Source organism: Babylonia areolata, chromosome 35, assembly GCF_041734735.1.
Source record: "Babylonia areolata isolate BAREFJ2019XMU chromosome 35, ASM4173473v1, whole genome shotgun sequence".
NCBI lineage: Eukaryota > Metazoa > Mollusca > Gastropoda > Neogastropoda > Buccinidae > Babylonia > Babylonia areolata.
This window is the reverse complement of record NC_134910.1, coordinates 359,178-386,464: the sequence shown is the minus strand read 5'-3', so window position 1 is coordinate 386,464 and position 27,287 is coordinate 359,178. Positions and strand designations below refer to the sequence as shown.

General features: G+C 40.8%; 1 protein-coding gene across 1 annotated transcript in view; it reads left to right on the top strand.

Moving 5' to 3' along the window:
* Positions 1–6,041: 6,041 nt before the first annotated feature.
* LOC143277905 (synaptic vesicle glycoprotein 2B-like) overlaps positions 6,042–27,287 on the top strand; it is a 40,347-nt gene continuing 19,101 nt past the window's right edge. Inside the window, exons 1-5 of the mRNA XM_076582873.1 lie at positions 6,042–6,369; positions 10,016–10,072; positions 20,964–21,125; positions 25,151–25,313; positions 26,057–26,178. Of these exons, the coding sequence (XP_076438988.1) occupies positions 6,219–6,369; positions 10,016–10,072; positions 20,964–21,125; positions 25,151–25,313; positions 26,057–26,178 (655 nt within the window). The 5' untranslated portion in view covers positions 6,042–6,218. The remainder of the gene's footprint in view (positions 6,370–10,015; positions 10,073–20,963; positions 21,126–25,150; positions 25,314–26,056; positions 26,179–27,287) is intronic.

The following is a 27,287-nucleotide window of genomic DNA, read 5'->3' as shown; positions in this document are numbered from 1 at the left end:
GATGTCTTTCCAAACGCCACTGTCATCATCATGATCGTCGTTGTCGTTTCCCCCATCACCTTCACCGTCTGTTGTTGATGTCTTTCCAAACGCCACTGTCATCATCATGATCGTCGTTGTCGTTTCCCCCATTCACCTTCACCGTCTGTTGTTGATGTCTTTCCAAACGCCACTGTCATCATCATGATCGTCGTTGTCGTTTCCCCCATCACCTTCACCGTCTGTTGTTGATGTCTTTCCAAACGCCACTGTCATCATCATGATCGTCGTTGTCGTTTCCCCCATCACCTTCACCGTCTGTTGTTGATGTCTTTCCAAACGCCACTGTCATCATCATAATCGTCGTTGTCCCCCATTTCTCCTTTCTTTTTCTCTTTGAAGCTATGAGGCTGATCCTTGGAACAACAAAAGACACGCCCACAGAAACCATGCGATACCTGGTTGACCTTCCTTCAGTGCAGGCCAGAAACAAGTTAGAACAGGTCAAGACCTACTTCAAAGCATTAGAAAACCCTCAAAACCCACTGCATGACGCAGTCAAAGAACCAAAAGGCAGCCGTCTAGGGCGAGGAAGATCATGGATGGGGCAAGCAGAAGACACAATCCAGCTAGTATGCCGACTACAAGACCTGAAAGAAACAAAAGAATGGGAGAAAAACCCCGAACACCTCAACCATCTATTCAACACAGCCATTTCCCCCACTCTAGGAAGACATTGTCGGGAATGGCCAGAGGGCAAAACTGATGCGGAAGTGAAGCTACTCATAGAAGAAAACAGTAAAGAAGAGGACATCATCATATACACAGATGGCTCAGTCACCAAAGACCAATCCGGTTGGGGATTCACTGCGAAACAAAATGGAAAAACAGTTAGGGAAGAGAATGCTGCCTACAAAGTCACAACCTCCAGCCTAACGATGGAAGTTGAAGCTGTGACACATGCCCTCCAGTGGCTATCGTCCATCCATACGCCCGGAAACCAACATGCCATGATTCTAACAGACTCAATGAACCTCATACAGAAAATTGAAAACGGAATGGGAAGCCCAGAGTGGCATAAGGCAATGCGCAACTTTCAGATAAAAAAAATCACATGGTCATACTGCCCGGGACATGCAGGAGTTAAGGGAAATGAGCGAGCTGACAGACTTGCTGGTAACGCAACACCAACGAGCGGCCTACATCTAGGAAAATCGGAAATCCTCAGAAAAGTCAAAGAATATCAAAAAGAACAGGTACAAGGCCATCACACCATCGATCGCCTCAAAGAAATAAAAGCAGAGAGCGGGAGCGGCCGTAAGTCTAACATGAAAGGTAGAGCACGATGCTTTGCAAATCAAACAAATATCGGCATCATTTCCAAACCAACATTGCGCAAATTTCTTCAAAACGGAACAGAGTCTCTGTGGGCTTTTCCAAATACAATAGACTGAGCAACACACTAGACGCCACGTTCTTGGCATCAGAGATCTTTTCCCATCCCTCTTGCGGCCAGTCAGTGGCAGCCTCTGTGCGTGTGTGTATGTGTGAGTTTATGTGTATGTGTAGGTCTGTGTTTTTGAGTGCGTTTGTGCATGCGTGAGAGTGTAAGTGTACACAAGTGTCAGGAGAGTTCTGTGCATGTGTGTGTGTGTGTGTGTGTGTGTTGTGTGTGTGTGAGGGGGAGGTGGGGGTGCAGGGAGGAGGTGAGATAGAGGATGAGGTATGTGAGTGTATGCATGCCTACACTGTGGGAGCATCAGGATATTGGAACGTATATATTATATATATATCTTTGTATATATGTGTGTGGGGTTGGGGGTGGGAGATATGGACGTGTGTGTGTGTGTGCTTGTACAAGTAAGTGTTCATCTGTGTGTGTGAGTGTGTGTGTGCGTGTGCGTGTTTGTGTGTGTGTGTGTGTGTGTGGATGCGTGTGCCGTGGAAGCTGCGATACATAGACTAGAAACTCCGAGTGTGTGGAGGAGGGGGTAGAGGAGGTGCAGGGAAATTTGTGGTGTGTGTGTGTGTGTGCGTGTGTGTGTGTGTGTGTGTGTGTGTGTGTATTGGAGCTCATGTACGTTTATATGTATTTGACTGTGCTTTCATATCTATGAAACTGCGTTTTTGGGGCATATCTGTTATGCATGTGTGGGTTTATGTGTGAATGTGTGTCTTCATGTTTTATATTTATTTGCTTATTTATCATCATTGTTGTCTTATTTATTTAATTATTTATTTTTTATTATTATTATTATTTTATCATTATTTTCATTACTACTATCTTTTTTTTTTTTTTTTTCCCCATTCATAATTATTATTTATTTATTTATGTATGTACGCTTCTCTCTCTCTCTCTCTCTCTCTCTCTCTCTCTCTATATATATATATATATATATATATATATATATATATATATATGTATATATATATATATATATATATATATATACCTTTTCTTTTTCTTTTTTTTTTTTTTTTTTTTTTTTTTTTTTCTCAAGGCCTGACTAAGCGCGTTGGGTTACGCTGCTGGTCAGGCATCTGCTTGGCAGATGTGGTGTAGCGTATATGGATTTGTCCGAACGCAGTGACGCCTCCTTGAGCTACTGATACTGATACTGATACTTTTTCTCTTTCATTTTTCTCTTAGATCTGCATTGGGAAAAGACAAGAAACCAACTCTGATGACAAAGGAAATATTTTAAATAAAAATAAAGGGGACTTCCCACTATTTCTCACAATTAAGAGAAAATATGGGAAGGGATCGAATGACCACGATATCTCGCAATCCCACGATTTTTCTCAAAGTGAGAGATAGTGTGGGCTTACAGGAGTGTGTGCGGACAACCGATAAGAAAGGAGTTGCAATAGTCTATCCAGAGAGTACGCATGAACTAACTAGTGTTTTGGCTGCGTCGAGTGTGAGGTAGTGGCATATGGATCTGATTCGTCTGAGTTCAAAGTAGGCTGCTTGGCAGGTTTTGATGATGTGATTCTGCGTGGAAAGATTTTTATCGAGGAAAAAGCCAAGATCACGGACATGATCAGAGAATGAGATAGAAGAGTTTCTAGTGGAAGAAAAAGCTTCAGTGGTCGACAGTGGAAGGCAGGAAAGTGGCATCTGCTGATGGGGGAAGGAGTCTGACGGATTCAGTCTTATCATAGTTTAGTTTCAGTTTGTTTTCTGTCATCTATTTTTTCACTTCTGCAACACAGTCTGGGAGAGTTTGAATAAGATGTTCATGATTTGGAGGGGAATCAGAATGTTAGAGTTGAGTATCAGCAGCATACATTTCATGACGGATGGATTAAGTGGAACGCCAAAATTAAGAATGGATTCAGATATATTTCCGTTTACAAGGACAATTTTCTTTTTGTCAGAGAGGTAAGATCGAAACCAGTTGACAGCAGTGCTGGTGATGCCAAAAGTTTGATTCAAACGTGAAAGAAGAATATCGTGATTTGTCGTATCGAAGGCTGCAGAAAGGAGAACAAAAATGTTGTCTTGATCTGGAGAATTCAACAGATCATTTACAATGCGTAGAAGAACGGTCTCTGTGCACTGCCCAGGCCTATAACCAGACTGGTGATCGCTGAGCAGTGAGTGAGAGGTCAAATGAGAGATAAGTTGATGGAGCATCTGAAAGGATCGTGCTCTGCTTTTCCTGCTAGACTTACAGCTGCTCCCTCTCTCTATCTTTCCGCGAGGTGATTAAGGTGTGATGGCTTTGTATCTGATTTTTTAGGTGCATTACTTTTTCTGAAGATTTAATATTTTTCCAGATGCAGACCGCTCGTTGTTTCTGTGCTTCCAGCAAGTCTGTCAGCTCGCTCATTTCCCTTAACACCTGCATGTCCGGGGCAATCCATGTAAACTTTTGAATCTCAAAGATGCACATTGCCTCATGCCATTCTGGGCTCCCCATTCCACTTTCAGTTTATTTGTAGGAGGTTCATTGAGTTGTAAAGATGTTTGAGGTCAGGTGTTCAAGGTTTTCTTCCCATTCTTTTGTTTCTTTCAGGTCCTGTAGCTGGCATACAAGCTGGATTGTGTCTTCTGGTTATTGCATCCATCATCTTCAGTGTCCTGGACGTCTGATTTTTGTTTCCTTGACTGACTGCATCATGCAGTGGGTTTTGAGAGTTTTCCAGTGCTCTGAAGTAGGCCTGAACCTGATCTAACATGGTTCTGGTCTGCATTGAAGGGAGGTCAATAGACCTTAATCTGTCCTATCATTTTTCTGGTCTGCATTGAAGGGAGGTCAATTGGCCCATGTCCTAACATGTTTCTACGGCAATGGAAAGTAATTTATATCTTAGTCTTTTGTGAAGGACTATGACTCTCACTCTAAGAGGCAAGACTGCACTTGCTCTTAGTGCTGCAGCCTTGGGGGTTGGTTGACCTTTGGGAGCCATCCCAACGCCGACTGTCCTAAAGCCATCTTGACAGAGAGAGTGGGAATGTTACTTGGGCAAGACAGTCTCCAAAGATTCCAGCCCACACAGTCGGGACAGCAGTTGCCTCCTCTGCTGTTCTGATGGTCCTAGTTGGACACGCCTGACTATCATACGAAGAGGTGTTGGAGATGTAACACTATTTGTGTTTGAATCGATACAAAGGCTTGTTCATTGCTTCAATAAGTTATCTGCTTCGGGTACACATGATTTTTAATAGCCCATAATCCATCATCGTCGCCTGTCGTGTACTTATGTACTGATTTGAAAAAAGGAAAATGGTATAAATCTGCTAGCGAGTAATGTAAAATGCTACATTGAACACATATACCCAAATCATTAGGAGAAGATGTACATATGGTTTGTTAATTAAAAATAAACTAGGCTCGGCCTGTACAGTACCAGATCATAAAAGTAGAGAAACCATTCCACATTGGATCAAACAAATCAATTTTACTGCTGAATTTTTCGGAAGTCTAATGGCACTGTTGAAACTGATTATATATGGTGAGTTTTCCCCGTGTAATACTACGTATTCTTTTTCCTTTTTCTTTCTTCTTCATTTCTCCTTTTTTCCGTTGATTCAAAATGAGTACTTCAAGCTCTTGAATCATTAAAACTGCAAACACAGTCAGGAATTATATTAGAAAAAAAAGCCATTTATTTCACTTTCTTTCAAATAGAGGTACAGAGATAACTTTCTGCTGGATACCATCTCAATGTTTTTTCACTGCAATGATAAGGTTGACATAGCTTCGGAAATGGGTGCAACGAAAAACATACTGGATCTAAATGACATACAACTACCTCTGTCTTTACTGAGAAGAATGATACATTCTTGTTGACCACTTTGCTTGGGGTGTATTTCAACATAACTTTAAAGAATATGAAAATAGTAATTACACAAAGCTTGACATTAACATCAGTAATAAACAATATATCATTTCAGTGTCAGAACTGAAAAAATACACTCTTATGCGTAGATGGATAATTGACGCCTGCAAAACAAAATTTACCACTGAAGAATATTGTGTGCCTATTTGTGGAAAGAAAATAACAACTGAACTTGATATTCGCATATTCTTTATTGCATTGAGTTAAAAGAGTTCATTCCCATATACTTTCCAAAAATCGGGTACAAAAATTAACTATCGTTAACTTACGATTTTGTTGTTAGTTTATCTAAATGCCCACTAGCTAATTACCTAAAGTATTCTGACATTTGACCCATACCTGTTTTTACAGGTTAGTTGATTCTATTGTTAATTATTAAAAATTTGATTTCTTTTTTTTTTCTTCTTTTTTTTTCATCTCCCAAATGTCCTTCTCAATTCTAAATTCTATTTAATGTCACACTTGTAATTGTACACAGTTCGTGCACGTTCCCGTTCACATAACACCCTCCCTCAGCATCCCCCGCCCCCCCACCCCTCAGCCCCAGTCTAAAATCACTTTAGTGAACGGACGTTAATACCAACACACACGTCGAAACACGAACACGCGCGCACACACGCACTGACACACACACACACACACACACACACACACACACACACAAGATCAGTATTTCACAGTTGACCTCTTAACCGGAAGTAAAATACACAGACAAAAATGGCGATGTCAATAAAGATCACATGACTAATGACTTAACACTTTCTTCTGGTCAGCATTGACAACCGTATGCTGAAGACCAACACGCCACAAATTTAGGGAAAGCTGAACGCCTCGCCAGCCCGTTAAACTACCAAGGCTCCTTTACATGCACACGTCTCGTGTCGAACAAAATGGACGAAACTTGGGCGGACAGATCACAACGTACACAAGAGGAATACTGTCAAGACTTTGAGCCTGACTTGGAAGATGGCTTGTTGGATAACGAAGAGACCAAGCTTTTGCCAGAAATCAAGATCAGGACTTCTGCAAGTCCTAGTAGAGGTATTTAGCATTGACTGAGTTTGACAGCATGTGAGAAAATTGCCAAATACAGATGAAAATAAAGGAGGCGGATATTTAGGATTTGTTCACGTATTATAATTCATAAGTTTAAATAAACAGTGACAATGCAGTATAAATCATGACACAAAGCTAACACAACTGTATTGAGAGAGCTTAAACTGCAAATTTCTCCTGTCACATGTTTCTTTCACCTCCCAAAGTCAAGTGTTACAAGTTTGATTTAAATGAAACAGTGTACAAGTCCAGTGTGTCAATCTTACAATATGTACAGCCCTTTGAGCACAACAAAGTTTTACAAGATTTAAGGGAGTTAGTGATCATTCTGTTTGCTTGTCAGTGTGCGAGCCCACAGATACCCATCAGTTGCTGCCAAGATGTAAACCCAAGACATTCGGATTGACATCTAGGATATGTTTTGCAGTTAAGTATTGCAGATCTATATAGTAAGGGGTTGTGTGTATACACTATAATACTGGTATGACAGGTACAACAGCCAAATGGTTAAAGTGTCAGACTTTCAGTTGAAATCTCAGGGTCCCAGGTTCGAATCACGGTCACAGCTGACAGCACTGGTTGGGTAAAGGGTGGAGATTTTTCCAGTCTCCCAGGACAGATGTGCAGATCTGCTAGTGCCTGAACCCCCTTCATGTGTAAGCATGCAGGAGAATAAATATGCATGTTAAGATCCCGTAATCCATTTTAGCGTTCTCTGGGTAATGGAAACAAGAACATACCTGGCATGCACCCCCTCACCCCCAAAAGCAGAGTATGACTGCATACATTACATGGCATGTGGTAAAAACAGTATGACTGCATACATGGCAGGTGGTAAAAACAGAGTATGACTGCATACATTACATGGCAGGTGGTAAAAACAGTGACATGCACATCAAAGTAAAGCTCACTGATGAGTACATATGAGTGAACATGGCAGGTGGTAAAAACAGTGACATGCACATCAAAGTAAAGCTCACTGATGAGTACATATGAGTGAACATGGCAGGTGGTAAAAACAGTGACATGCACATCAAAGTAAAGCTCACTGATGAGTACATATGAGTGAACATGGGAGTCACAGCACACCAACAAAAAAGAGGAAGATAATAGTAACACTGGTATGCATATTTTACACATATCATAACTAGGTGTGTACGTGTCTCAAGATATTAATTTGGTGTCTTCATTGTACATACTGTGTGTGAGTGTGGGTGTATAGAATACATGTACACATATACACTTACAAATGTCTGTACATATTTTGTGACATCTTGGAATCTTACAGAATAGTCTTAAGTTGTAACAGATCATGCACTACAGTATCAGTATCAGTAGCTCAAGGAGGCGTCACTGCGTTCAGACAAATCCATATACGCTACACCACATCTGCCAAGCAGATGCCTGACCAGCAGCATAACCCAACGCGGTTAGTCAGGCCCTGAGAAAAAAAAAGGGGTGAATAGATAATAGATAAATACATAAAAAAATTATACTACCACTACTAATAATATGTATAAGGTGAGAGAGAGAGAGAGAGAGTGTGCGATTTGTAGATGTTTGAGTGGCTGATTACCTTGACTGCACCTGTCCTTGTCAGGCCAACCAGGATGATATATACTTCACTGCAGTGCATGATCTGTTACAACTTAAGACTATTCTGTAAGATTCCAAGATGTCACAAAATATGTACAGACATTTGTAAGTGTATATGATTCCTCTAAAAGTAAAACCAGTAAAAGTGCCAGTTGATAGAATGGTGATGTTTTTTCCCAATCAGGGTAGTGTGTGTATGGATCCCGTTGTGCCAGTTGATAGAATGGTGATGTTTGTCCCAATCAGGGTAGTGTGTGTATGGATCCCGTTGTGTCAGTTGATAGAATGGTGATGTTTGTCCCAATCAGGGTAGTGTGTGTATGGATCCCCGTTATGGTGATGTTTGTCCCAATCAGGGTAGTGTGTGTATGGATCCCCGTTATGGTGATGTTTGTCCCAATCAGGGTAGTGTGTGTATGGATCCCCGTTGTGCCAGTTGATAGAATGGTGATGTTTTTCCCAATCAGGGTAATGTGTGTATGGACCCCGTTGTGTCAGTTGATAGAATGGTGATGTTTGTCCCAATCAGGGTAGTGTGTGTATGGATCCCGTTGTGCCAGTTGATAGAATGGTGATGTTTGTCCCAATCAGGGTAGTGTGTGTATGGATCCCGTTGTGCCAGTTGATAGAATGGTGATGTTTTTCCCAATCAGGGTAGTTTTCGTATTATATGTTTTGACTGGTTCTAAAAACATGGTAGCACTTCACTCTGATAAGTTAGTTGCAGCACGTTATATGATTCCTCTAAAAGTGATATATGATTCCTCTAAAAGTAAAACCAGTATAAGTCTGATGAAGCCTTATGGAAACGCTCTAAGATGAGTTTCACTTTTAATTCAGTTGTGGAGGATAAATCTACATTAGATTTAATATACTTGATGCAATGCATGCTTTAGATTTCAATGCTTCAAGGCGCTTTATTGGCTTAATGCGCAAAGGGTATTAAAATGACATTTTGTAATCAGCCACTCAAACATGTACAAATCACACACACACACACACACACACACACACAAACAAAACAAAAAACAGGTTACACATGTTCCCTCAACCCGCACACAAGCACTCTCATACATACACATGCACGCACGCACACACACACACACACACACACACACACACAACAGTTGAAGCTGATGCAGCAAAATGTAGCTAGGCTGTCAACTGCATGATGATTTTGTTTTCAAGGGGGGGGGGGGGGGGGCTAGCCAGGCTGTCAACTGCATGATGATTTTGTTTTCAAGGGGGGGGGGGGTGAGGGGGGGGTAGCCAGGCTGTCAACTGCATGATGATTTTGTTTTCAAGGGGGGTGGGGTGGGAGGGTAGCTAGGCTGTCAACTGCATGATGATTTTGTTTTCAAGAGGGGTGGGGTGGGGTGGGAGGGTGGGTGAGTGTTATTTGAAAACTGTTTATTTTGATTTTGTATACATTCATTTAGAATTTATACAAAATAATTTGCTGTGTGTTTGTGTGTGTGTGTGTGTGTGTGTGCTTATCCTTTTTACAATAAACACAAATTATGCAACATGTATGTGTACAGTAACAGAGTAAGGTACAATCATGATTCCTCACATGCAGAGTGTCAGAGAAAAAGAAACAAGAGAGATGGGGTGAACGTGAGGCAGACGTATGTAGAGAGAGACAGAGTGAGAGACAGTCTTGTAAAATCAACATTTTTTTACAAAATAAAACACTCAAAAGGAAAGGAAGAGTTTGGCAGAGCCCACTACCAACCACCAACTACTGTAAAGAAACACATATATATATATATCATTATATATCTATGTATCTATCTATCTATCTGTAATCAGAGACAGAGAGATTATAATATATACATATATATATACATACATACATACATATATGCATATATTGAATTCATGTTTATGTATTTCTTTTCCAGTGGTTAACAAACTGTATCAGTTTTTCTTTTTATTCAGATCGGGATTATGCACATTGTGTACTGAATCTGTATACTGTAAATAAACATGTGTTTGTTCAGCAGCGATTAACAAGTCTGTCTCTTTCATTCAGATCAGGATTGTGGACGAGGAGGAGTGTTTACATATGAAGAAAGTCTCACAGCTGTTGGTGAGTATAACACACACTGTCATAAAGATCAACACCATGACACACACTGTCATAAAGATAACACCATGACACACTGTCATCAACACCATGACACACACTGTCATAAAGATAACACCATGACACACACTGTCATAAAGATAACACCATGACACACTGTCATCAACACCATGACACACATTGTCATAATAATCAACACCATGACACACACTGTCATAAAGATAACACCATGACACTGTCATAAATATCAACACCATCACACACACACACACACACACACACACACACACACACACACTGTCATAAAGATAACACCGTGACACACATTGTCATCAACACTATGACACACTGTCATAAAGATCAACACCATGACACACTGTCATAAAGATAACACCATGACACACTGTCATAAAGATAACACCATGACACACACTATCATAAAGATAACACCATGACACACACTGTCATAAAGATAACACCATGACACTGTCATAAATATCAACACCATGACACACACACACACACACTGCCATAAAGATAACACCATGACACACATTGTCATCAACACCATGACACACACTGTCATAAAGATAACACCATGACACACACTGTCATAAAGATAACACCATGACACACTGTCATCAACACCATGACACACTGTCATAAAGATAACACCATGACACACACTGTCATAAGGATAACACCATGACACACACTATCATAAAGATAACACCATGACACACACTGTCATAAAGATAACACCATGACTGTCACTATCACACTGTTTAGCATCTAAACTGACTAAAGTTCTGTGGTCAACACACATCAGTTACAACTTTAAAAAGTTGTGTTGATTCAGATTGGACATGGTAAATTATAGAAACCAAAACATTGTGATTGTACACATAACACCCCACCCCCACCCCCCTCCCATCACCACCCCAAAACTGATATGGTTGTCTGAATGGAGATGTGAACATGTTGATAAATCATATTACGTTATTTGGTTTTCCTTGTGTGTATGAGGACATTAAACTGATTGTTGTGTGTGTGTGTGTGTGTGTGTGTGTGTGTATCTGTGTGTGTGTGTGTGTGTGTGTGTGTGCCATTCCAAACAGATCCAACTGAAGCAAACAGATGTACTATTAATGTTAACAAGCATGTATTTCTTTAATGATAACAAACAAACATTTCTGTTAAATGATGACAAACATTTCTTTTGATGATGACAAACATTTCTTTTAATGATGACAAAATTTCTCTGTTAGTGTTAATGATGACAAACATTTCTATTAATGATGACAAAATTTCTCTGTTTGTGTTAATGATGACAAACATTTCTATTAATGATGACAAAATTTCTCTGTTGAGTGTTAATGATGACAAACATTTCTATTAATGATGACAAAATTTCTCTGTTAGTGTTAATGATGACAAACATTTCTATTAATGATGACAAAATTTCTCTGTTAGTTTTAATGATGACAAACATTTCTATTAATGATGACAAAATTTCTCTGTTAGTGTTAATGATGACAAACATTTCTATTAATGATGACAAAATTTCTCTGTTAGTGTTAATGATGACAAACATTTCTATTAATGATGACAAAATTTCTCTGTTAGTGTTTAATGATGACAAAATTTCTCTGTTAGTGTTAATGACAAACATTTCTATTAATGATGACAAAATTTCTCTGTTAGTGTTAATGACAAACATTTCTGTTAATGATGGCAAACATTTCTCTGTTAATGATGACAAACATTTCTATTGATGATGAAAAAATTTCTCTGTTAATGTTAATGATGACAAACATTTCTGTTAATGATGACAAACATTTCTATTAATGATGACAAAATTTCTCTGTTAGTGTTCATGACAAACATTTCTATTAATGATGACAAAATTTCTCTGTTAGTGTTCATGATGACAAACATTTCTGTTAATGATGACAATATTTCTCTGTTAGTGTTAATGATGAAAAACATTTCTCTGTTAATGATGACAAACATTTCTATTAATGATGACAAAATTTCTCTGTTTGTGTTAATGATGACAAACATTTCTGTTAATGATGGCAAACATTTCTCTGTTAATAATGACAAACATTTTGATGATGACAAACATTTCTTTTGATGATGACAAACATTTCTTTTGATGATGATTTTGATGATGACAAACATTTCTTTAGATGATGACAAGCATTTCTTTTAATGATGACAAACATTTCTGAGTCAGAGAAAGAGTCTAGGACTGATGTCACTGGTGCAGGTAAAGGCTGATCAGTTATCATCTAGGACTGATGTCACTGGTGCAGGTAAAGGCTGATCAGTTATCATCTAGGACTGATGTCACTGGTGCAGGTAAAGGGTGATCAGTTATCATCTAGGACTGATGTCACTGGTGCAGGTAAAGGCTGATCAGTTATCATCTAGGACTGATGTCACTGGTGCAGGTAAAGGGTGATCAGTTATCATCTAGGACTGATGTCACTGGTGCAGGTAAAGGGTGATCAGTTATCATCTAGGACTGATGTCACTGGTGCAGGTAAAGGGTGATCAGTTATCATCTAGGACTGATGTCACTGGTGCAGGTAAAGGCTGATCAGTTATCATCTAGGACTGATGTCACTGGTGCAGGTAAAGGGTGATCAGTTATCATCTAGGACTGATGTCACTGGTGCAGGTAAAGGCTGATTAGTTATCATCTAGGACTGATGTCACTGGTGCAGGTAAAGGGTGATCAGTTATCATCTAGGACTGATGTCACTGGTGCAGGTAAAGGCTGATCAGTTATCATCTAGGACTGATGTCACTGGTGCAGGTAAAGGCTGATCAGTTATCATCTAGGACTGATGTCACTGGTGCAGGTAAAGGGTGATCAGTTATCATCTAGGACTGATGTCACTGGTGCAGGTAAAGGCTGATCAGTTATCAAAGTCGGTAACTTCTGGTTTTACTGCTGTCTGCAAAATGAAACAACCAGAAAAATTTGGATGTAGGTCCCAAACAAAGCATATGTCAGTGAAGTATGAATTAATTAGCAACAAAGGGCAAGGTTGTATTGACAGAAGAGTTCATGATGGTGGCCGTGTCAGATGACAGATGAGATTTAGACACCACAACCAGGCAGTCAGCATGACCAACACTCAACTTCATGGTCATGGCAGATCTTCACTTTCAGCTGAACAGAGGGGTTGGAATATTGTGTGAAATATGCAAGGCCATGTGTGTATGCAAGATGAGAGCTGGAAGTTAACATTGGGTTTAATCAGCAAGAGGCAGACATGTCAGGAGGCGGGGAGAGGGGGGGTGAAAGGGCAGGTGTTCATTCCTTTCTGCTAGTCTTCAGGAAACTCCCAACTCCTGATTGGAAACAAAATACTACAATCAAACAGTTACGACCAATAAATATCTATTGCACAATTCACTATCTGGCTCCATGACAGTTATGACCAATAAATATGTATTGCACAATTCATCTGGCTCCATGACAGTTATGACCAATAAATATGTATTGCACAATTCATCTGGCTCCATGACAGTTATGACCAATAAATATTGCACAATTCATCTAACTCCATGACAGTTATGACCAATAAATATCTATTGCACAATTCATCTGGCTCCATGACAGTTATGACCAATAAATATCTATTGCACAATTCACAATCTGGCTCTACGACAGTTATGAACAATAAATATCTATTCCACAATTCACAATCTGGCTCCATGACAGTTATGACCAATAAATATCTATTGCACAATTCACTATCTGGCTCCATGACAGTTATAACCAATAAATATCTATTGCACAATTCATCTGGCTCTACGACAGTTATGAACAATAAATATCTATTGCACAATTCATCTGGCTCCATGACAGTTATGACCAATAAATATCTATTGCACAATTCACAATCTGGCTCCATGACAGTTATGACCAATAAATATCTATTGCACAATTCATCTGGCTCCATGACAGTTATGACCAATAAATATCTATTGCACAATTCACTATCTGGCTCTACGACAGTTATGAACAATAAATATCTATTGCACAATTCATCTAACTCATTGACAGTTATGACCAATAAATATCTATTGCACAATTCACTACCTGGCTCTACGACAGTTATGAACAATAAATATCTATTGCACAATTCATCTAACTCATTGACAGTTATGACCAATAAATATCTATTGCACAATCACAGTCTGGCTCCATGACAGTTATGACCAATGAATATCTATTGCACAGTTCATCTGGCTCCATGACAGGTATAACCAATAAATATCTATTGCACAATTCACAATCTGGCTCCATGACAGTTATGACCAATAAATATCTATTGCGCAATTCACAATCTGGCTACATGACAGTTATAACCAATAAATATCTATTGCACAATTCACAATCTGGCTCCATGACAGTTATGACCAACAAAATATCTATTGCACAATTCATCGAACTCCATGACAGTTATGACCAATAAATATCTATTGCACAATTCACAATCTGGCTCCATGACAGTTATGACCAATAAATATCTATTGCACAATTCACAATCTGGCTCCATGACAGTTATTGGTGTCATACTCGACCAGTCTCTTTCCTATCAGCAGCATGTTGCAAATATATGCAAACTGTGTTACTTTGAAATTCACAGAATTGCATCCATTCATCATCTCCTGCCTGAAGATGCAGCCCAAACTGTCCTTTGTGTCTTTGTGCTGTCCTGCCTGGATTATTGTAACTCCCTATGTGTTGGTTCTTCCGGCCACCCCATTGCTAGGCTTCAGAAAGTCCAGAACCACGCTGCTCATCTTGTCTAAATTTGATCACGTCGCTCCTGTCCTCTCCTTCGTGCGTTACACTGGCTCCCAGTACAAGAAAGAATTATTTACAAAGTCGTCTCTCTTTGTTTAAGTCCATTGAGGCCTCTAGTCCACAGTATCTTTCTATCTCATTCATCCTTACATTCCCTTACGCCAACTCCACTCTTCTTCTGTCACCTGTATACTTCAGATCCTCCCTGTTTGAACCAAAACGTATGGCCAACGCAGTTTTTCATACCAAGCCCCCTTTCTTTGGAATCAACTTCCTCAGCCTCTCCGTCACTCATCTTCGCTGCAATCTTTCAAATCCAGTCTGAAGACCCACCTTTTCCCCCCCTGAATAATTCTCAACAGCTCATCCCTTTCCAGTATGAACTAAAATGACTATTAGTGAGTGAGTGAGTGAGTTTTGATAGTTTCAGAATTTGTTGGTTGTATTTTTGATTGTGTACTATTTATGATTGTGTGCTATGACTTGTGTGTGTGCGTGCGCATGTGCTTGTGTGTATTGTGGGTGTGGGGGGATGAATAATTTTTGGTGATGTATGATATCTTGTGTTCAATTTTCTTTTTGATATAAATCTACATATATGTTCTGTTTGTAAATGCCTAGGGCTTATTCTCAAAATTAGGCGTAAATGCTCATAATGATAATGATGATAATAATGATAATAATAAATTCAAACTGATTTCAGTTTCAAATCTATTTTTAGTGAAAATGAAAAGAAAAAAAAAAAAAAAAAATCAAAAGTACAGTGTGCCCCAAATATGAACAATGAACTGGATAACTGAACAATTCATTAAAAGCAATAAAGTTTCCTTTCAACCTAACAACATTCACAAAATAACATGCCTTATCACTCTTTTTTCTTCTGGTGAACACTTTCGTCTTGTTGATGATTACTTCACACTTAAAGGGGGGTCACTCTGGCAAACTGGGACAGGGGTTGTAACTCTGGGAAAACGTCCACTGGTCCGGTCTCCAGAAGTGCAAAGATAAAAGTGGTCACTTCACCAGAGAATCAGAATCAGAACAACTTTATTATCTCATAAGAAAAATTAAGTGTGGAGAAGTCTGTGATACAGATTACAAGCAAAACAGTAAAAATTGGCACACAACATTTAACAAAATTGCAGTCAGCAAAGTCATAGTGAAACAATTCTCACACACACACACACACACACACATACACACACACACACACACACACACACTATAAAAAAATAAAATGAAAAAAAAAGAGCGGGGATTTTTCACCAATAAAACACACACACACACACACACACACACACACACACACACACTGAGACATGTGCTCGCGCTTCCAGCCCGCATGCACGCACCTATGCACCCTTTTCTGTATACATCATTGCACAAGGCATCAAACAAAGATGGTGGTGAAGTCAGTATAAATTGATGCTGAGCTGTGAAACACACAGCCAGTTCTAAAAACAAGCAAAGAATAGAGTAATATGGTGGTGAAGTCAGTATAAATTGATGCTGAGCTGTGAAACACACAGCCAGTTCTAAAAACAAGCAGAGAATAGAGTAATATGGTGGTGAAGTCAGTATAAATTGATGCTGAGCTGTGAAACACACAGCCAGTTCTAAAAACAAGCAAAGAATAGAGTAATATGGTGGTGAAGTCAATATAAATTGATGCTGAGCTGTGAAACACACAGCCAGTTCTAAAAACAAGCAGAGAATAGAGTAATATGGTGGTGAAGTCAGTATAAATTGATACTGAGCTGTGAAACACACAGCCAGTTCTAAAAACAAGCAGAGAATAGAGTAATATGGTGGTGAAGTCAGTATAAATTGATGCTGAGCTGTGAAACACACAGCCAGTTCTAAAAACAAGCAGAGAATAGAGTAATATGGTGGTGAAGTCAGTATAAATTGATGCTGAGCTGTGAAACACACAGCCAGTTCTAAAAACAAGCAGAGAATAGAGTAATATGGTGGTGAAGTCAGTATAAATTGATGCTGAGCTGTGAAACACACAGCCAGTTCTAAAAACAAGCAGAGAATAGAGTAATATGGTGGTGAAGTCAGTATAAATTGATGCTGAGCTGTGAAACACACAGCCAGTTCTAAAAACAAGCAGAGAATAGAGTAATATGGTGGTGAAGTCAGTATAAATTGATGCTGAGCTGTGAAACACACAGCCAGTTCTAAAAACAAGCAGAGAATAGAGTAATATGGTGGTGAAGTCAGTATAAATTGATGCTGAGCTGTGAAACACACAGCCAGTTCTAAAAACAAGCAGAGAATAGAGTAATATGGTGGTGAAGTCAGTATAAATTGATGCTGAGCTGTGAAACACACAGCCAGTTCTAAAAACAAGCAGAGAATAGAGTAATATGGTGGTGAAGTCAGTATAAATTGATGCTGAGCTGTGCAACACACAGCCAGTTCTAAAAACAAGCAGAGAATAGAGTAATATGGTGGTGAAGTCAGTATAAATTGATGCTGAGCTGTGCAACACACAGCCAGTTCTAAAAACAAGCAGAGAATAGAGTAATATGGTGGTGAAGTCAGTATAAATTGATGCTGAGCTGTGAAACACACAGCCAGTTCTAAAAACAAGCAGAGAATAGAGTAATATGGTGGTGAAGTCAGTATAAATTGATGCTGAGCCGTAAAAACACACAGCCAGTTCTAAAAACAAGCAGAGAATAGAGTAATATGGTGGTGAAGTCAGTATAAATTGATGCTGAGCTGTGAAACACACAGCCAGTTCTAAAAACAAGCAGAGAATAGAGTAATATGGTGGTGAAGTCAGTATAAATTGATGCTGAGCCGTAAAAACACACAGCCAGTTCTAAAAACAAGCAGAGAATAGAGTAATATGGTGGTGAAGTCAGTATAAATTGATACTGAGCTGTGAAACACACAGCCAGTTCAAAAAACAAGCAGAGAATAGAGTAATATGGTGGTGAAGTCAGTATAAATTGATGCTGAGCTGTGAAACACACAGCCAGTTCTAAAAACAAGCAGAGAATAGAGTAATATGGTGGTGAAGTCAGTATAAATTGATGCTGAGCTGTGAAACACACAGCCAGTTCTAAAAACAAGCAGAGAATAGAGTAATATGGTGGTGAAGTCAGTATAAATTGATGCTGAGCTGTGAAACACACAGCCAGTTCTAAAAACAAGCAAAGAATAGAGTAATATGGTGGTGAAGTCAGTATAAATTGATGGTGGTGTGTCCATCGAGATCGATGATGACCATCGTTGTCATCCAGCTGGGGGATGGGGGGAGGGTGGTGGTGGTGTGGGGGGGAGGATGCTCATGAATCTATCTGTGAATGCGCAGATGGCTGAATAGTCCAATCTGCGCACGAAATGTGAAGTCAGTATAAATTGATGCTGAGCTGTGAAACACACAGCCAGTTCTAAAAACAAGCAAAGAATAGGAGTATCAATTACAGACATAAAACATCAATTTCAGTCATAAAAACATCAATTACATTAGTAAGGTTAGCATCCTTATAGTAAAATAAAACATTTCAATTCAAATTCAGACATGTTGTAACCAAAATTACTGAGACAGAACTCACAGTGTCAAAGTTCACAAGACATGCAACTCCTAAATCACAAGGGAGGCCATTACAGAAAGGGGCAACCAGTTAAAAACTATTAAAACAATCCAGGATTTACTCCCCTATGTTTAAAACAGACTAATTACAACCAGTTGGATTGGAACATTAAGATATTCACACAATTGTTTGAAAATCTAACTAACAACATCTAATAGCTCTTAACTACTACAAGTCCTATTACTTTTTTTTCTTTTTCTTTTTTTAATTCTGCATATACACACACCTGACCCCCTCCCCCACCTCCCATGCCCATTCTATCGAATCACTCACATTGCCATGAATTGAGACAATGATACTAGTAAGTTATCACAGACATTTTATGAAGAGATCAGTTTTCAGATTTGCTTTGAAGTTTAAAAGACTATTGTTTTGTATTGCATTGTATTACATTGTATTTTGTTATGTCATATTGTATTGCATTGTAATTGGTTGTATTGTGTTGCATTGCATTGTTTTGTTTTGTCTTGTCACATTGTATTGTACTCCATTGCTTCATGTTGTGTTGCATTGTATAAAGCTGTATTAATTACTTGTTATCACAGCAGGTGTGTCAGTGTAAAACTTTGGATGCTCTCTCTGTGGAAAGTGTGTGGTTACAGTGCAGTATCGTTTTCCTGTCAGAGTGGATTTATCTTTTTCTACCATATTTTGCCCTCCCACACACAGGATCTTGGTTAATCATCTCATGTGAATGACTAGCATTCAGACTGTCATTCAAGGTCTAGTGGCAGGGGAGAAAATACTGGGGATTCGATCCCGTGCCCTCAGCTTTTCTTGCTGCCAAGACGGACAGTTTTACCACTGGGCCGTCACACCACTCAGTGGACTATTGTGTTTTCCATTTGAATATATATATATATATATTACCAGGGTTTTTACCCATTTCATTCCAAAGAAAACTAAGGGATTTCATTACTCCAGACCAGGTTAGATTCCCATTTTTTAATATATTTATTTTTGATTTTTTTTTTTTAAAGGGTGGGATTAATTGTCACAGTGGTGATTGACCAGCCATCATTAACCCATTCTGTGTCATTGCTCAGACAGTGGTGATTGACCAGCCATCATTAACCCATTGTGTGTCATTGCTCAGTGGTGATTGACCAGCCATCATTAACCCATTCTGTGTCATTGCCCTCAGACAGTGGTGATTGACCAGCCATCATTAACCCCATGTGTGTCATTGCTCAGACAGTGGTGATTGACCAGCCATCATTAACCCATTCTGTGTCATTGCTCAGACAGTGGTGATTGACCAGCCATCATTAACCCATTCTGTGTCATTGCTCAGACAGTGGTGATTGACCAGCCATCATTAACCCATTCTGTGTCATTGCTCAGACAGTGGTGATTGACCAGCCATCATTAACCCATTCTGTGTCGTTGCCCTCAGACAGTGGTGATTGACCAGCCATCATTAACCCCATGTGTGTCGTTGCCCTCAGACAGTGGTGATTGACCAGCCATCATTAACCCCTTGTGTGTCATTGCTCAGACAGTGGTGATTGACCAGCCATCATTAACCCATTCTGTGTCATTGCCCTCAGACAGTGGTGATTGACCAGCCATCATTAACCCATTCTGTGTCATTGCTCAGACAGTGGTGATTGACCAGCCATCATTAACCCCTTGTGTGTCGTTGCCCTCAGACAGTGGTGATTGACCAGCCATCATTAACCCATTCTGTGTCATTGCCCTCAGACAGTGGTGATTGACCAGCCATCATTAACCCCATGTGTGTCGTTGCCCTCAGACAGTGGTGATTGACCAGCCATCATTAACCCCTTGTGTGTCATTGCTCAGACAGTGGTGATTGACCAGCCATCATTAACCCATTCTGTGTCATTGCTCAGTGGTGATTGACCAGCCATCATTAACCCCTTGTGTGTCATTGCTCAGACAGTGGTGATTGACCAGCCATCATTAACCCCATGTGTGTCATTGCTCAGACAGTGGTGATTGACCAGCCATCATTAACCCATTCTGTGTCATTGCCCTCAGACAGTGGTGATTGACCAGCCATCATTAACCCCTTGTGTGTCATTGCTCAGACAGTGGTGATTGACCAGCCATCATTAACCCATTCTGTGTCATTGCTCAGACAGTGGTGATTGACCAGCCATCATTAACCCCTTTTGTGTCGTTGCTCAGACAGTGGTGATTGACCAGCCATCATTAACCCATTCTGTGTCATTGCTCAGACAGTGGTGATTGACCAGCCATCATTAACCCATTCTGTGTCATTGCTCAGACAGTGGTGATTGACCAGCCATCATTAACCCATTCTGTGTCATTGCTCAGTGGTGATTGACCAGCCATCATTAACCCATTCTGTGTCATTGCTCAGACAGTGGTGATTGACCAGCCATCATTAACCCATTCTGTGTCATTGCTCAGACAGTGGTGATTGACCAGCCATCATTAACCCATTCTGTGTCATTGCCCTCAGGTGTGGGCAAGTTCCACGTGTTGTTGCTGCTGCTGTGTGGGTGGGCTGTGTCCAGTGACGCTGTGGAAATCCTGTCCGTGTCCTTCCTGTTGCCATCGGCAACCTGCGAACTACACCTTACCTCGCAGGACAAGGGATTGCTCAATGCTATTGTGTTTGTGGGTATGTGACCTTCAGTGGTGTGTGGCCTTTAGTGGTATGTGACCTTCAGTGGTGTGTGACCTTTAGTGGTATGTGACCTTCAGTGGTGTGTGACCTTTAGTGGTATGTGACCTTCAGTGGTGTGTGACCTTCAGTGGTATGTGACCTTCAGTGGTATGTGACCCTCACTGTCTTTTTTTTTTCCTCCTCCCTCAAGGTCTTTCGTGTTTTTTGTTTTGTTTTCATAAGTGTTCAGTGAGTGCAGTGACGGCTTAGTGGGTCATATTAATGATAACAGTGAAAATGATGATAATGATAATACTAATAATGATGATGATTTAATTTACACAGTGCCATTCCATATAAAACATGCTCAGTTATGCTGCATATTATGAAAATCAATGTGTAAACCATGCATTTAAACACTACAACACCTTCCATACATGGCCCTGCACAGATGTCAAACATTTGTAATACGTACACAGAAAAACATCATGCACAACATAGCACCCCAAATACTTGCCATACAGTACTGTATCTAAAGGATAAAATTTCATGTCACAGTGCACAATACTAATATACTTAGTTAAAAGCAATCCAGATATTGAATTGAATCACACGTACACATAGCAATGCCCAAACAGAAGGTCTTTTCAATAAATTGTGAGATGTGATGTCACTTGTGAAGAGTGCAAAGAATTAATTATGTCCTGATAATGACCACTTTCATCATAAATATATTTAGGAGAAATTCCAGCTGCTGAATTTTTAACTGCAGTGTAAAATGTATGGCCAGGATGACTGCTTTCTCAAGCCAACGCTGAAATGAGCAGATGTGATTTTTGTGCAGTGATTATGTATGACTTTGGGAAGAGTGCTTCGCTGGAAGAATGCCTTTGGAGTTTGTCTGTGTTTAGGGAAACAGACTTCTGTCAGGACCAGGTCTGTGTTTAGGGAAACAGTCTGTCAGGACCAGGTCTGTGTTTAGGGAAACAGACTTCTGTCAGGATCAGGTCTGTGTTTAGGGAAGCAGACTTCTGTCAGGACCAGGTCTGTGTTTAGGGAAACAGACTTCTGTCAGGACCAGGTCTGTGTTTAGGGAAACAGCATTCTGTCAGGACCAGGTCTGTGTTTAGGGAAACAGTCTGTCAGGACCAGGTCTGTGTTTAGGGAAACAGACTTCTGTCAGGACCAGGTCTGTGTTTAGGGAAACAGCCTTCTGTCAGGACCAGGTCTGTGTTTAGGGAAACAGACTTCTGTCAGGACCAGGTCTGTGTTTAGGGAAACAGCCTTCTGTCAGGACCAGGTCTGTGTTTAGGGAAACAGTCTGTCAGGACCAGGTCTGTGTTTAGGGAAACAGTCTGTCAGGACCAGGTCTGTGTTTAGGGAAACAGACTTCTGTCAGGACCAGGTCTGTGTTTAGGGAAATAGTCTTCTGTCAGGACCAGGTCTGTGTTTAGGGAAACAGCCTTCTGTCAAGGCCAGGTCTGTGTTCTGTCTGCAAGGTGTGATGATCAGGGTTACTGTGTTTCTGTCTGCAAGGTGTGATGATCAGGGTTACTGTGTGTTTCTGTCTGTAAGGTGTGATGATCAGGGTTACTGTGTTTCTGTCTGCAAGGTGTGATGATCAGGGTTACTGTGTTTCTGTCTGTAAGGTGTGATGATCAGGGTTACTGTGTGTTTCTGTCTGCAAGGTGTGATGATCAGGGTTACTGTGTTTCTGTCTGCAAGGTATGATGATCAGGGTTACTGTGTGTTTCTGTCTGTAAGGTGTGATGATCAGGGTTACTGTGTTTCTGTCTGTAAGGTGTGATGATCAGGGTTACTGTGTGTTTCTGTCTGTAAGGTGTGATGATCAGGGTTACTGTGTTTCTGTCTGTAAGGTGTGATGATCAGGGTTACTGTGTTTCTGTCTGTAAGGTGTGATGATCAGGGTTACTGTGTGTTTCTGTCTGTAAGGTATGATGATCAGTGTTACTGTGTTTCTGTCTGTAAGGTGTGATGATCAGGGTTACTGTGTGTTTCTGTCTGTAAGGTGTGATGATCAGGGTTACTGTGTTTCTGTCTGCAAGGTATGATGATCAGGGTTACTGTGTTTCTGTCTGTAAGGTGTGATGATCAGGGTTACTGTGTTTCTGTCTGTAAGGTGTGATGATCAGGGTTACTGTGTTTCTGTCTGCAAGGTGTGATGATCAGGGTTACTGTGTTTCTGTCTGTAAGGTGTGATGATCAGGGTTACTGTGTGTTTCTGTCTGCAAGGTGTGATGATCAGGGTTACTGTGTGTTTCTGTCTGTAAGGTATGATGATCAGGGTTACTGTGTTTCTGTCTGTAAGGTGTGATGATCAGGGTTACTGTGTGTTTCTGTCAGCAAGGTATGATGATCAGGGTTACTGTGTTTCTGTCTGTAAAGTGTGATGATCAGGGTTACTGTGTGTTTCTGTCTGCAAGGTGTGATGATCAGGGTTACTGTGTTTCTGTCTGTAAGGTGTGATGATCAGGGTTACTGTGTGTTTCTGTCTGTAAGGTATGATGATCAGGGTTACTGTGTTTCTGTCTGCAAGGTGTGATGATCAGGGTTACTGTGTGTTTCTGTCTGTAAGGTATGATGATCAGGGTTACTGTGTTTCTGTCTGTAAGGTGTGATGATCAGGGTTACTGTGTGTTTCTGTCTGTAAGGTGTGATGATCAGGGTTACTGTGTTTCTGTCTGTAAGGTGTGATGATCAGGGTTACTGTGTGTTTCTGTCTGTAAGGTATGATGATCAGGGTTACTGTGTTTCTGTCTGTAAGGTGTGATGATCAGGGTTACTGTGTGTTTCTGTCTGCAAGGTGTGATGATCAGGGTTACTGTGTGTTTCTGTCTGCAAGGTGTGATGATCAGGGTTACTGTGTGTTTCTGTCTGTAAGGTGTGATGATCAGGGTTACTGTGTTTCTGTCTGTAAGGTATGATGATCAGGGTTACTGTGTGTTTCTGTCTGTAAGGTATGATGATCAGGGTTACTGTGTTTCTGTCTGTAAGGTGTGATGATCAGGGTTACTGTGTGTTTCTGTCTGTAAGGTATGATGATCAGGGTTACTGTGTTTCTGTCTGTAAGGTGTGATGATCAGGGTTACTGTGTGTTTCTGTCTGCAAGGTGTGATGATCAGGGTTACTGTGTTTCTGTCTGTAAGGTATGATGATCAGGGTTACTGTGTGTTTCTGTCTGTAAGGTATGATGATCAGGGTTACTGTGTTTCTGTCTGTAAGGTGTGATGATCAGGGTTACTGTGTGTTTCTGTCTGCAAGGTGTGATGATCAGGGTTACTGTGTTTCTGTCTGTAAGGTGTGATGATCAGGGTTACTGTGTGTTTCTGTCTGTAAGGTGTGATGATCAGGGTTACTGTGTTTCTGTCTGTAAGGTGTGATGATCAGGGTTACTGTGTTTCTGTCTGCAAGGTGTGATGATCAGGGTTACTGTGTGTTTCTGTCTGTAAGGTGTGATGATCAGGGTTACTGTGTGTTTCTGTCTGTAAGGTGTGATGATCAGGGTTACTGTGTGTTTCTGTCTGTAAGGTGTGATGATCAGGGTTACTGTGTTTCTGTCTGTAAGGTGTGATGATCAGTGTTACTGTGTTTCTGTCTGTAAGGTATGATGATCAGGGTTACTGTGTTTCTGTCTGCAAGGTGTGATGATCAGGGTTACTGTGTTTCTGTCTGCAAGGTGTGATGATCAGGGTTACTGTGTGTTTCTGTCTGTAAGGTATGATGATCAGGGTTACTGTGTTTCTGTCTGCAAGGTGTGATGATCAGGGTTACTGTGTTTCTGTCTGCAAGGTGTGATGATCAGGGTTACTGTGTGTTTCTGTCTGCAAGGTGTGATGATCAGGGTTACTGTGTGTTTCTGTCTGTAAGGTGTGATGATCAGGGTTACTGTGTTTCTGTCTGTAAGGTGTGATGATCAGGGTTACTGTGTTTCTGTCTGTAAGGTATGATGATCAGGGTTACTGTGTGTTTCTGTCTGCAAGGTATGATGATCAGGGTTACTGTGTGTTTCTGTCTGCAAGGTATGATGATCGGGGGGTATTTCTGGGGGTCACTGGCGGACCGTTGGGGTCGTCGGTCCATCCTGATTTGGTCGCTGGCGGTGAATGGAGTGGGGGGACTGCTGTCCTCTGTGTCTCAGGTCTTCTGGCTCTTCCTCCTCTTCCGCCTCTTCAGCGGCATCGGGTGAGCTGAGGAATCATCAGACAGTAATATTAATGATCACTATGATGAATACCTATTCAGTGATGGGTTTTTCCCCCCTGAAGTAGAGCTTAAAGTGCTTTACATGTACAAAAACAACAACAAAAAACAAAAAGACCCTTCCTTGACAATGAATGAGGAAATATTGAAATAAATCAGTTTTCTCAAAACAGACATTGTGATGAAAATCTGTCATCATGACTAGTTCACCTCACTTGATCGATCTCTCTCTCTCTCTCTCTCTCTCTCTCTCTCTCTCTCACACACACACACACACACACACACACACACACACACACACACACACACAAGCATGCATACACACACGCACGCACACATGCACACACAAAGTGAAATGACACCATTATATGACTGCTAAACCTTGGTGAAATGACCTCCTGATCTGTAAGCTGTGTCTTACCTCAGTGAGGTGACAGCCCTTCACTGACATCCTGACCTGTAAGCTGTCTTACCTCAGTAAGGTGACAGCCCTTCACTGACATCCTGACCTGTAAGCTCTGTCTTACAGCCCTTCACTGACATCCTGACCTGTAAGCTCTGTCTTACATCAGTAAGGTGACAGCCTTCATGAGGATGAGGATGTCAGTTGATGATGATGATGATGACGATGAAGATGATGATGTCGATGATGATGATGACGACGATGATGATGATGTCAGTGATGATGATGATGATGACGATGATGGTGACGATGCTGTGTTCAGGGTGGGTGGCAGCATACCTGTTATCTTCACCTACTTCACGGAGTTCCAGTCCAGGGTGCGGCGCGGGTCCATGATTTCAGTGCTGGCCACCTTCTGGATGGCGGGAAACATCGTCGCAGCAGGTCAGGGGACAGCACCCTCGCTTCTTGTTGAGGGAGTTAGGAATGATGACGATAACAGTGCTACATCTATTTAGCGCTTTTCAGATGACCTGTTTGTGTGTGGTGATGTGTACTGGGCAGGGAGGAGGGTGTAAATGTTTTGAAATTTTGTTCTTTAGATTGTAGATTTTGAATGCATTGTGATGTTTGATTGGTATTAAAGAATTGGAAGTGAATTTTCTGTACTGTGATAGAGCTTTCAGTGTATTGTGATGTGTGTGAGTGGTGTTAAAGAATTGGAAGTGAATTTTCAGTACTGTGATATGGCTTTCAGTGTATTGGGATGTGTGTGAGTGGTGTTAAAGAATTGGAAGTGAATTTTCTGTACTGTGATATGGCTTTCAGTGTATTGGGATGTGTGTGAGTGGTGTTAAAGAATTGGAAGTGAATTTTCAGTACTGTGATATGGCTTTCAGTGTATTGGGATGTGTGTGAGTGGTGTTAAAGAATTGGAAGTGAATTTTCTGTACTGTGATATGGCTTTCAGTGTATTGGGATGTGTGTGAGTTGTGTTAAAGAACTGGAAGTGAATTTTCTGTACTGTGTGTGCTGTGTGGGGTGCAGGGTTGGGATGACTGGGTAGATGATACAGTATTGTGTGCTGTGTGGTGCAGGGTTGGTGTGACTGGGTAGATGATGCAGTATTGTGTGCTGTGTGGGGTGCAGGGTTGGTGTGACTGGGTAGATGATACAGTATTGTGTGCTGTGTGTGGTGCAGGGTTGGTGTAGCTGGGTAGATGATACAGTATTGTGTGCTGTGTGGTGCAGGGTTGGTGTGACTGGGTAGATGATACAGTATTGTGTGCTGTGTGTGGTGCAGGGTTGGTGTAGCTGGGTAGATGATACAGTATTGTGTGCTGTGTGGGGTGCAGGGTTGGTGTGACTGGGTAGATGATACAGTATTGTGTGCTGTGTGGGGTGCAGGGTTGGTGTGACTGGGTAGATGATACAGTATTGTGTGCTGTGTGGGGTGCAGGGTTGGTGCAGCTGGGTAGATGATACAGTATTGTGTGCTGTGTGGGGTGCAGGGTTGGTGCAGCTGGGTAGATGATACAGTATTGTGTGCTGTG